At 36.7% G+C, this 12,112-nt stretch overlaps 2 protein-coding genes and 1 long non-coding RNA gene across 3 annotated transcripts in view; 2 read left to right on the forward strand and 1 right to left on the reverse strand.

Annotated features, from left to right (window-relative positions):
* Window positions 1-493: 493 nt before the first annotated feature.
* On the reverse strand, window positions 494-1,618 carry LOC140278570 (uncharacterized). The gene is made up of 3 exons (XR_011909205.1): window positions 1,421-1,618; window positions 1,181-1,278; window positions 494-1,071 (listed from the first exon to the last, which is right to left on the reverse strand). It is a non-coding gene; the product is annotated as an uncharacterized lncRNA (long non-coding RNA).
* A 3,202-nt stretch (window positions 1,619-4,820) lies between these two features.
* The window catches only part of LOC140277984 (integrin alpha-M-like), a 26,373-nt gene continuing 19,081 nt past the window's right edge, over window positions 4,821-12,112 (forward strand). The window contains exons 1-12 of the mRNA XM_072372852.1: window positions 4,821-4,879; window positions 5,752-5,854; window positions 6,058-6,155; window positions 6,377-6,447; window positions 6,564-6,678; window positions 7,364-7,491; window positions 7,835-7,977; window positions 9,922-10,072; window positions 10,577-10,727; window positions 10,994-11,067; window positions 11,196-11,307; window positions 11,531-11,667. Coding sequence (XP_072228953.1) covers window positions 4,843-4,879; window positions 5,752-5,854; window positions 6,058-6,155; window positions 6,377-6,447; window positions 6,564-6,678; window positions 7,364-7,491; window positions 7,835-7,977; window positions 9,922-10,072; window positions 10,577-10,727; window positions 10,994-11,067; window positions 11,196-11,307; window positions 11,531-11,667 — 1,320 coding nt within the window. The 5' untranslated portion in view covers window positions 4,821-4,842. The remainder of the gene's footprint in view (window positions 4,880-5,751; window positions 5,855-6,057; window positions 6,156-6,376; window positions 6,448-6,563; window positions 6,679-7,363; window positions 7,492-7,834; window positions 7,978-9,921; window positions 10,073-10,576; window positions 10,728-10,993; window positions 11,068-11,195; window positions 11,308-11,530; window positions 11,668-12,112) is intronic.
* Window positions 11,792-12,112, forward strand: part of LOC140278863 (integrin alpha-M-like) — a 4,265-nt gene continuing 3,944 nt past the window's right edge. Inside the window, exons 1-2 of the mRNA XM_072373959.1 lie at window positions 11,792-11,899; window positions 12,002-12,112. The exon at window positions 12,002-12,112 is cut by the window's right edge and continues 102 nt beyond it. Of these exons, the coding sequence (XP_072230060.1) occupies window positions 11,792-11,899; window positions 12,002-12,112 (219 nt within the window). The remainder of the gene's footprint in view (window positions 11,900-12,001) is intronic.

Here is a 12,112-nt window from a genome sequence, read left to right on the forward strand (position 1 = left end):
AAATCGCTCCCTAACAGCAGACAACTGCTAACATGGACATGTAAAGAATCGCTTCAGTACTTCAGTGAGTACTTGTAGAGTGAATACTTTTAATCCCTTTTCAGCACACGAAAAACCATTACATTTATGCTCAAAGTTTGGATCGTCAAATAAAAATATGACTGGAGGTACTATTAAGTACACAGGGAGCGATTGAGAGACTTGTGATCTGTAATGGCATTTTGTTTTAGCGTAGGTAGCTTTCAAAATGCACTCTGCATGCCTTAACCCACATTCTAAGCTGAACAGCCTTTTGCTGCTCTACACATGAATTATTCCTTTTTTATAGAATGTTTTAATTTTTCGCTGATTATTTTGCGATACTGTATCATGAGTAATTTTGAGATGTGCTTAAGGCTGCATACATGCTTACTATCTGTATCTGATTAATATGAATTGATTTGTTTAAGAGTACATATGAAATGTAACTCTGCACTGTTCTGAATTTAAATAAAATGGATATTTAGTTTAAGCCTCACTTGCATTCATTATTTTGGGTAAAAATTAACCACATGTGGCACAAAAGCCTGTTGTTATGCAGTTTGTCTTTTATTGATGGCCATCAACACATTTTTAAGAATACAATTTACTGGATGATAAATTCACGGAAAAACATGCAATAAAATACAATTTGTCACAAAAATGATAAACTTCTTATGAGTGACTCTTACAAAAAGATTACCCCCAGTTTAACATGGTGGGTCTTGTTAAGAATGTCAGAATCATTTTTCAGTGCAGTAATGAGCAGCTTCAGCTGCCCCATTAAGGGATTACAATAACAGGAACACTGATGTTAATGGGGAGAGTGAAAGACATGAAAACGAAAGATGACAAACTTGGTAAGTTTCCTGATGAAAGTCTTTAAGGAAATGATATATTGGTAACTGTCTCCTTTAAAAATGACCCAAATCTTGAAAGTTTGACAAAGACCTGAACATCTGCAGGAACAGATGTGCTGTCATTCATTGTCATGACTGCTACCTGGAACCACGAAGAGTCTGATTTGCACAGCAGAGCTCCACCTTGGTCCACCTGTGGATGTTAAAACAAGATTCATCAATAAGATCCTGAAACAAATGGTTTGCACACTACTACTAAAAGCATTTTCATAAAGCTGGTAGATGGTAGATTTTTTTTTTACCTATTTATGGTTCATGGAGTAAGTGCAAATGTTGTCCAAATCTCCAACATTTCCACATTTTAACATCCGCGTTTCAAGGCCCCGAAGACCTAAGTCAGCTTTAATATCCACAATAATCATATTAATTCATGTGAATTCTGTTTTTGTGAATTATCTGTCCAAGATGAAGCAAATATTGAAGACCTATAATGCAGTCACTTGAGAAAATTTACCAGAGAGCACAGAGACTCAAAGCCTTACCTGAGCCATTGCTTTCATTTTCCCAGCTTGCCACCCAACACTGACTTCCAACAGGGAGGGATCTTTCATTGCTTATATCCACACACAGACTGGATGTGTTTTCTGTAGTTATCTGGATCGGCCAGGTGCAAAAGAGCAATATTGGAGCCATTCATGTTGCTAACTGTAATGTTTGCAACAACTAGCGATAGCTCAAACTTTTCCATTCTTTTCACAAGATGCTGGCCTGGAAACACGGTCCATTCACTGGCATCTGGACATGGTCTGTCAGCAGGATGTAAGGAGTGTTTAGGGATACGTCTCATATTTAATTAAAGAAATGCAAACAAACTGCTTGTATACTTACGTAGAGAAGCATTTAGCAGAAATTAGAACAAAAATTGTCAGAGAATAAGGTCCCTCCGCATGTATGGACCCAATTTTTGTGGAGGCTTACGAGGAATATGTTTGACAAATCATTTCTTTAAACAGCAGCAATGGAATCCCCTCAGACAAAAGTAATGATTTAATCAGACCTACCATCAATCTTTACTTGGGATTCTAGGAAAGAGACAACATGAACAAATCAGTTTGAGCAATTTTGGTAAGATACTTCATATATCATATTAATTGACAGTACTGCTATTATGAATAAGTAATTAGGCTGTATAAGGTGGCGATGTTGTGAAATAATCACATTTCTCATATTGTAGTAAGCCGCCGACAGTAACAATTATATTAGTTATCAATAATTGATGATGACAAGGATTAAAAAGGAATCCTTAATTAGAACAGTCCCAATTGTTAATTAGTTGACATAAATGAATGCTACTGTTGATATACTGTTTTCTGTGTGGTCGAAACAATGCTATACACTAGATTCAATTGAAAACAACAAGTAAAATATTCTATAATGAAGACACACCTATTTTCAGCTGCATTTGAATAAGCTTGAGTTTCAAAACGGAATCATGTTTTAACTATTGATTTTATCTTTCATATATATAATTTTTTCTGATTTTATCTATTGTTCTTATTTCCTTCTTTTGTTTAAATTTTAAATCATGCTTTTTATTTCTGTTTTAATGTCTCTGTGAAGCACTTTGAATCACCTTGTTGTTGAATTGTGCTATACAAATAAACTTGCCTTGCCTTGCCTTGCCTATATATACACATACCTGCAAGCAGAAGGTTCACAAGAGTCAGTACAAGCATCAGTTTCATCAAAGCCATCGTGTGACTGCACAAACCGTTATATACTTGGTTTTACCAGTCACCTGCCCCCATATGCCCCTCCTATATGATACTTCACAGGCAAGCTACTCAAACAGTTGCTCATTCCAAGATGTGAGCTTAAATATCCGTCGCCTAGTGGCCACTGACACATCAGGAATTTATGATGTGTTGAGGATAGTCCATTAATCAAACACAAAACTGGAAGAATGAAAGAGTTGGAGACATTTTGGGATTTGTTGTATCCTTTTGTCATATATCTTACATAAAATGTGTCCATCTACTCGACTGATTTGTTTTTATGACAGAGTTCTTGATTAACCTTTTCTAGTCAAACCAGTGCAAAGGACAAAAGCCAGTCACCTCTGGAGTGATAATACTTGACATGTCCTTCAGTTAAGAAAGCATCAGAGATGTCTGTGGTTAAATTTTTTTGTGTGTTTCAGCTCATTATGAAAATATAGTATGATAAAACTATGTTTCACAGACCCGTATGTGTCAGGGACCTGGGATGAATCAGTGTGGGTTGTGCCATTTTCCAGATCCACCAGAGGGCGCCCTGGGCCCAGTACCTGGAGGGTGGATCAACACACCTGGGAATCATCAGTGATCACCATTGGCAGTATATCAGGAGTTGGCTGTCAGTACTTCAGCGCTTGAATGCTGAACCTTGTGGTGGAACCTAAGCCCCCTGAAGTTCTTGTGATCAACTCACTAATCCTCTTGTGTTCTCTCCAGGATCATCTTCCCGGGATATTAAGGAATAACCTTCCACATGCCGCTTCTTCTGAGTATTCTCCTGAGAGAATTAAACCTTTGGGTTTTCATATCCACAGCTGACAGCCTTCACACTCCTGAGGATCAACTTTTTCTGTGCGACCTGTCCACACTTCAACACTTCACATCTGTACTGTTTTCCAGACAACAAACAGCCATCAGTTCTTTTCATTCCAGCCATCATTCACATACCTCTCTCTCTACAGTGAAGCCTCCGTTCTCCAGTACCTGGTTTCCTTCTACAGATTCACATCCATTTTTCATTGTCTGGTCAATAAACCTTTGGATTGTCAGTTCCTCTCAGAGCTTCTGTTTATGTGGGTCAAACATTTGGATAAAACCATGACAGTATGTTACTCTTGCCCTCAGGATGAGCTCTCATGATGCAGTCATGATATGACAGAATGTTTTTATTAATGTCATTATTCAAAAACAGGGACGTCTGGGTTTCTCTGTTAAAGCTGCTGCCCCCGCGACCCGACCCTCGGATAAGCGGCAGATAATGGATGGATGGATTATTCAAAAATACATTCTGCCCATTTCTGATCAGATTAATACTCGGATGGACGGCCTTTCTACTGCACTGCTGCCAGTTTAGAGTGCATTTGTGACAAAGTGTTAAAGTCGTCATTAACGTCTTTACTCTCGTGCTAATATTAGGCTACTAACTTTTGATTCTGTGAGCCTGTCCTTCAACCTACAACCAGAGAAAAACATGTAATGCCACATAATGCTGTTCTTCTTTTAGGGCTTCTGAGAGGCCTCTGTACTACTTCGAAGTTTAGACAAGTTTCCCTTTTTAACATCTGACCAAATATAAAACATGCTGTCAGTCTCCCCCTCTGGTCAAGAGTTAAAGTATTGAATAATGCTCAAATAAGTGTATTTTCTTTTCAATGTATATTGGATGGAAAATGTCATAAAATAAGAAGGGCAGAAAATATATTACAGGATGTTGTGTTGACTTCATATTTTTCAGTACAGTAAGCAGGGAGACCTTCTAAAATGTCTCTCTGCTCGGTTTAAAAATACAACTGGGGGGGGAGAAACAGGAAATAACAGCTGAGGTGCAAGGTTTAGTTTGTGGGTGCCTGTGTAGTTTTGCATGTATGTCATATGAAGCATTCACCAATGCAACAATGTGTGCTGTTAATTCTGAAAGTCTAACATTTGTCTAACGTGTGTTTGCGAGACAACATTAATATTGATCAGTGATGACCTATAACATGCAGACAATGAAGGAAATGACTTTTTGCAGTTTCTCATAATGACTGCTAAGCACTTTTTTTTTCATAATTTATGCGTTGTGCTTCCAACACCTCTCTTGACACTTTAACCAGAGTAAATTAGGTGCCTCCCACAGTTTCCAGATAAATTTGTTTGAGCTCAGAAGGTACATTGCACTTTTAGTTACGTTTCATGGGAGTAACACAATGAACTGGACAGTTACAGCTATTCTTTTGCTATCAGGTAAGACCAGATTCTGCACAAATTTGATGGATTCATTTCAACTAATACATGCTGTCAGATGTAAGCTGCAAAATAGAGTAGCAAACGATTATTAGTGATATAGGAGCTGAAAAACGGTTTGGAATGATTGCTTACATATGGTATTCATATCTCATTCTCTTAGAATCCATCTACTTGTTATAATAGATCTAATAGATATATGAATGATAAAATGAGGTCCTGATTTTTTTCTTTTATTGTAGAAATACTTATAGAGTGAATAGATATTTCACATCATGCAACATGTATCTCTAAACAGAATTAAATATTTAATCGAAGGCCAACCGGCAGCACTGGATTCAAGCGTATTTTGTGACTTTAGTGTAAGACAAGAAATGGAACGTTACTCGGAAGAAATAAACTTTTTCATATTTTCTAATAGTATTTTACTAAATACAAAGTGTGCCTCCAAAAAATCCCTTATTATAAGTAAACAGAGGAAATTGCTCATATTTGTATTGTATGTGTGTCTTTAGAATATATATATAATTTTTAAAATGTACATTTTAATGTTAAAAAAAAAGTATTTTTTGATAATTTGAAGAAATATCACAGTTGATCAAAACCAAAGATCAACGGACAAGAGGAAATCTGACTTCAGCCTGCAGAATGTTTTTCTCATTATAACAGTTTTAAGCTACCACACTCTGAATTAGAAAAGTTCTGACTTTTGTGCCCTCTAATGGTATTTAAAGTAAGACACAGTGGCACACATCATTTCACTCTGAGACACCCAAAACAACATCTACAGTAAACTTTTTACATTCATATTACATCTGAGATTATTTCAGGTAAATTGATCAAAATTTGGATTTTACTTCTTCACTCCACAGTGTTAAAAGCTGCACTTTGTTTCAATATTGAGCCTCTGGCTTGGAAGTCCCTGAAGGATGCTGCTGCAGGTTTTGGCTACCAGGTGGTGCAAAGAAAATCAGAGTGAGTCAGAGCATGCATTATAGAGCTTGATGTAGGTAACTGCTGTCATATCATTTGCTCCAGTGATATTTTTCCCTCCTTAACTTACAACACTTTAATATACATACTACACAACAACAAGTTCATAATCATGTGTCTTAATTAAAAACACAAGACTTACCAGCCTGCTCCTCTCAAATGTTTGTGTGGTTTTATTTCTTTAGCTTGCTCGTCAGTGCCCCTTTTAAACAGTATTCAGGAAATCAAAGGGGACAAATATTTAAGTGCACCACTGATCAATGCCAAAGTCTGCAACTTCAAGGTAGGAAACAGTTAATTTCCACTAGTTTTAACAGAATCTTCTAAAATTTTGTGAAAGTGAATTATGTTTTGCATTCCAGTCTTTGATAAAATTGATTTTGTTGCTGTTTCCTGTATTACGCAGGGAGTATTTAAACCCGTGGTAGCTGTAGTTTTAGTTTCTCTTCACTGTCACATCGTGTCTTGACTGTGTACTTTAAGAATTGTTGAACATTTCTACAGTTCCACAGTCTGCAGTCAACATGTCTCTTGGTTTGGCAATGACAAGTGACCCCAGCACAGAAGCCACTGTGGTGAGTGGGTGACTTGCAGAGAAATGTTAACTTTTTCATGCTGATTGAAATGTATTGCTTAAAGGACAGTAAACTCATCAAGCTATTGAACAAACCTGACCCTGTGTCTTTTACAGGCATGTGGTCCAACCATTCCTAAAGACTGCAAAAGTATCACCATGTACAACGGTCTTTGTATTGAGATAGACAAATATGACACTAAAAAAAGAACAGTCCCGTCTGCAATTGAAGGTGAATACAATAACTTTTAAATGCAGGATCACCACATTTACTCACCACACAGTCGAGCATGCATATCAGCAGAAACACAACTACACAACCTAACTAACACAAAAAATATGAAATCGCTACTCTTGAAGGTATTGGGTTCAGCTGGTTTATTTTTTTGGAAAATATAAAAACAAATCTCAAATATGACACAAAACTATTAATTTAGAGGAAGTAGAGGAAATAATTACAGAATCACTTTAAATTTGCATTTCCAGAACAGGTATGTGCACATGAGTCTGCAGTTAAAAACAATTTCTTTCACACCTTAGTGTGCTGAGGTGCTGGCTGATTGGCAGGAAACATGGCAACAAGAGACACATCAATGGAAACAATGGAAAGGATAAAAGTTCTGTTGGGATTTAAATTGGATCAGGACTGGATAATACCTATGATTATGAACTCTGTCATTAAAGCCAGAGGAGGAGCAACAAAGGACTAAATGTGACTTCTTTGGTCATGATTCCATCATTTTTTCCTCATGATTCAGTGATTCTGTCAATTTTTCCTGAACTAAGATTTTTTTTTACAACATTGCTACAAATAGACCAAAAGTTTGAATCAGAGAACATGTTGACAATGAAGCTGACTTGATGGGAAACTGTGCAGAGAACTGTTAAGACATGAATCCATTTCTTCTTTTTGACAGAGTGTCAAACCCAAGCTGACATTGCATTTCTGTTGGATGGCTCAGGCAGTGTACGTTATGCTGATTTTGACAAAATGAAGACTTTTGTGATAAACCTGATTGCGTCTCTCTTTGGAAAAGATACACAAGTAAGACTGCGTTATTATTTTTTTTAAACATCAAAAAGAGAATATTCCAGACATATAATAGAACATTTTGCCTTTTTCGGTTCTTTAATTTTGGTTTTTAAGTAAGCAGAAGAATTACGTATGTAATTACCACCATTTATGTTACAAAATGTGTTAAGTCAGCAAATGTCCAATACAACTTAAACAGTTATGAAGTCTTAATACTCCCGTGCCTTTTTTTTATCTTTATTTGGCACATTCCCCTAATCGCCCCAACAGCCAAAATGTCTTATTTTTACTGGATAGTTTTGCATGTTGAATACACATTTCCAGCTCATATTCATGTGTTTTCTTTCTTTTGCAGTTTGCCATCGTCCAGTTCTCCACACAACCCAGAATCCATTATTACTTCAATACATTTAGAACCAACAATTGGCAAACACAAATTCAACAAATAAGTCAGTCTGGTGGAAGGACTTACACTGCGATGGCCATTAAACACCTTGTGTAAGTGTCATCATGACTCTATGTGGTGATGTATGGCATAACCTCTTGATTCTATTTGCCAGTTTGTCCGTGGTACCAACCTGGTTTTCCTCTGCCAGTTTTTCCTCAACCCAATCGCCTGCCTGTGTCTTTGTTCTTTTGGTTTTGGTCGACTTCTGTCTTTTCTGCACTTTCTCTCCTTTCCACCATCCTATATGTGACCTGGGAATTGATTTAAGTAAAACATCTTGAAGGATGTCTTGGTTTCCTAAGAGGGAGAGAGGAGTGACGAGAGAAGAACGTTTGTAAGGTTCAAGGAATATCCTTTGCAAAAGTCTTTTTCACTTATAAAAAGGGTGTGACACATAATCCCACAGAGTAAATTTAATTAAAATCAAATATATGGACTAGTGGAAACACTAATGCTCTGACAGAGACCTGAAATACAACATTAGACTCTAACAATAAGATGCAAATGAAGCAGTCGTACCACCTCACTGAGCTCATAATATACGTAATAACGACACACTGATTGTTATCATTATGATGCATTTTATATTTTTCTTTGTGACTTCATGCATTTCCTTTAAAGGGTTAACACCTTACCCTGTACTTTCCCCTAACTGTGTACTCGTCATCTTAATGATGTAAAAACAAATACAAAAAGCTTAAAATGTGTATAAATCACACATAAAACGGGACAGGAATGACATGCCAGCCATGCATTGGGAACATGTTGGTGCCCCACATCTTTTTTATTGACAATGATTTAAGATGCCAGCACAGAAGCAGTGATTTCCCATTTTTTGATAATCTTTAATTTTCTTGTTTCTCCTCTCCTTGTGCCTTTTGCTCACCGCCTTTGCTTGAATAGGAGGGACAAAGACTTGAGAAGAGAAAGTTAAGAGTGTTCAAACTGAGAAAGGAGAGGAAGTGCATGTTTGAATGTCCTCTGTTTATTCTGGGCTTTGATTTCCTGCTCTCTTCCTGGAGCCCTTTCACCTGTGTTGCTTTGTCTGTTCGCCAAAAACAGAAATACGATTCTGGTAGTGTTGAAAAAAAACATTTCTGTCATTGAATATTTGTATCTGCAGTTTATCGCACAGTTTTTTTTCAACTTTTATGTTGTGTTTCTCAGCAAATTTTTATTCTGGGAAACATTCAAGCTAAGTTTGAGCCTGTATATTTCAGGGTGGCAGCAACACACGCCATTTATCAGTATCAACAGAATTTAGCCAAATAAATTTTCATTAATTTGCCAAGATTGAAGTAAAATTTAGTTTCATGTTTTCACTGTAGTGAAAAGCATTATTTCAACCACTCTAAGTTTACATTTATTTTGTCACAGTTTGTCATGTCACAGTTTATGTTTAATCATGTTATGTTCTAGTCATGTTTTTCCTCTGCCACCTCGGCTCATTGTTCACAGCTGCACCTCATTCACTGATCACTCCCTCCACAGTATTTAGCTTCCTGGTTTCCTTTCAGTCACTGCAGTCACTATCCCTTCATGCCACAGAAAGATAAGCTTGGTTACCTGCCTCATAGTCTTGTTTTGTCATAGTCCTGTTAATAGAATCATAGTGTTTTTCCATAGCCTTGTTTTGTTTAGTGTTTTTTCCTAGTTAAGTATTTTTGATGATCCGGCTCTGCCGCGCCTTTTGTTCCTGCTCCCCGTTTTGTAAATAAACCTTTTGATTTTGGAAAAGAGCTGCATCTGGGTCCTACCTCACCACCAGTTCCTGACAGATTTTCACATATTTCCATGTTACTCAGGAATCTTTAAGAATCATAAAATTTGAAGTATTCTGTGGATAATAAAATAACATTTATTTTTATGATTCAAACCAAGTCCCTTAGCTTGTTTCCTTATATTTGACAATTGATTCTCTTTTTATACATATGTGTTGAATGAAGCACTGTACAAAAACATTAATCAAAAGTCAAAAATCTTTCTTTTGCCAGGGACAATGTCTTCTCACCTGCAAGAGGTTCTAGATCGAAGGTGAAGAAGATTTTGATAGTCATTACAGACGGAGAATCTAATGACTCCGGGATGTTAAAAGGAGCAATACAATCAGCTGAAAATAAAAACATTGTTCGCTTTGCCATTGGAGTAAGTTCTATCTATTTATACCGTATGTAGCTACAAAAATGAGACGAAGTCTCTGTTATGTGTGTGAAGGTACTTCATCTGTTTTTTCTGCATGCAGGGCACAGTATGAGTGTTGTTTACTTATGATTTTTACATATGTTTTGTAGCTCGTGTCAACATATAAATCCTGAATGTGTGAAAACAAGTCAAAGTACAAATCAAATCCTCAAGTACAATAATTAATTCTGCATGTACAAAGCCTTTTACAAACCCAGCTGAATACCTGATGGAGATGTTCGGTTTGACTCACCAAGCAGACTAATCATATGTTTTCATATCAAAACATGGTGACATGAGTTTTAAAATTTATGTCTAAGATACAAGACATATGCTCTATAATTTAAATGTTATTTTTTTAACCCTGTATGATCTAAAGCAGAAGCTTTATGATCACATGTACTTTACATTTGCTTTTAGTTAATCCCAAAACTATATTACCACAAACATGTTTTATTCAATCCTTAGGTCGGGAATGCATTTGGAAAATCTTCAGCTATTAACGAACTGAACACCATTGCATCTCATCCTCCGGCGAACCATGTGTTTAAAGTGCAGGGCTTTGAAGCTCTTGAGAAAATACGGCAGAATTTGCAAGATAAGATTTTCTCTATTAAAGGTACTGTTATTATCTTAAGAAAATAAATTAATACCGGTTTTTAATTTTCAGCTAGAAATTTATCTCAGTGTACGACATCAACAGTGAATATTTTGTCTCATTTCAACAGTGCAGTATCCACTGACTCCTCTGAGCCTCGACTCAGAAACCTTTTAAGCCTAAATAAGCGCATTGCGTAAAAGCCTTTATGAAACACTGAATTAAATTCATATGCAGACTTTAGTTGCATTAAGAAACTTAGGCTCTTGTATATTTTGCTATCACAGGATCTCAAAGCAGTGGAGACACGCTGACACTGGAAATGTCCCAAGAAGGGTTTAAAGCAGCTTATATTCCAGGGGTAATTAAAATCACTTGATAATAATTTGATGATATAATCTTACAAAGTAAAAAACTAAACAGACTTCGAATTAATGAACATCTGAATTAATTTAGATGTTGCCAAATACATTTTCCTCTAAATTTCAGGGAATTCAGATGTCCATAGTTGGTGCTAATCAGTGGAGAGGAGGCTACAAGAAACACACATCCAGGACAATGTTATATGAGCCCATGGACATAGAACCTGACAGTTATCTTGGTAAGAATAGTTCCATAGAACGAGATAACACCTGGTTGTGTAGGTGCACAACTCTACATCTATATTACTGAAGGAATATGTTGACCAGAGGCCATCCACATGTAGTAATGTGTAGAGGATGACCAACACATGAAAAACCTGCAAAATATATCCACTTTGTTTACACTGGCTAAACTAGAATATTCACACCGATGCCTTTGGTTACTTGACTGTTGAATTCTAGGTTATTCCATGGCAGTGGCTAAAGTTTCAGATGGCTCACTGACAATTATTGGTGCTCCAAGATATCAACACAAAGGACTTGTGAGGACTGTTCAAGGAGAGACAACAAAGCAAACTATTGTCCCATATCAATGGCAGGTAGGTATTTACCACTTATATAGATTGTCCTGAAATACCTGAAACATATCAATATATCTATTAAATGAAAACTGTTATTTGACTGTTTCAGAGTGGTGAATACTTTGGGTCGGATGTTTGTGCCATGAACTTGAAAAATGACGAATACACTGATCTGATCCTCATATCTTCTCCAATGTACAAAGACTCTGACAGAGAAGGACGAGTTTATGTTTGCAGACTCAGCTATTCGGTACCTGACAGCTACAACAAGTGCTTTTCAGTCAATCTATTTGTTAAATTTTCACATTTTTAATGAGCATGAAACACTTTCCCATCCTTACATTTTCACCAGAATGTCGAGTGTCACTTCGATTCTCCATTAGTACTAAGAGGGGATGCATCCGACAAAGGAAGGTTTGGGTCTTCTCTTGCTGTTCTGCCTGATTTGAACAAAGACGGTTTC

The sequence above is a fragment of the Leuresthes tenuis genome, unplaced genomic scaffold (genome assembly GCF_036924035.1).
Source record: "Leuresthes tenuis unplaced genomic scaffold, fLeuTen1.0.hap1 SCAF_20, whole genome shotgun sequence".
In the NCBI taxonomy this organism is placed as follows: domain Eukaryota; kingdom Metazoa; phylum Chordata; class Actinopteri; order Atheriniformes; family Atherinopsidae; genus Leuresthes; species Leuresthes tenuis.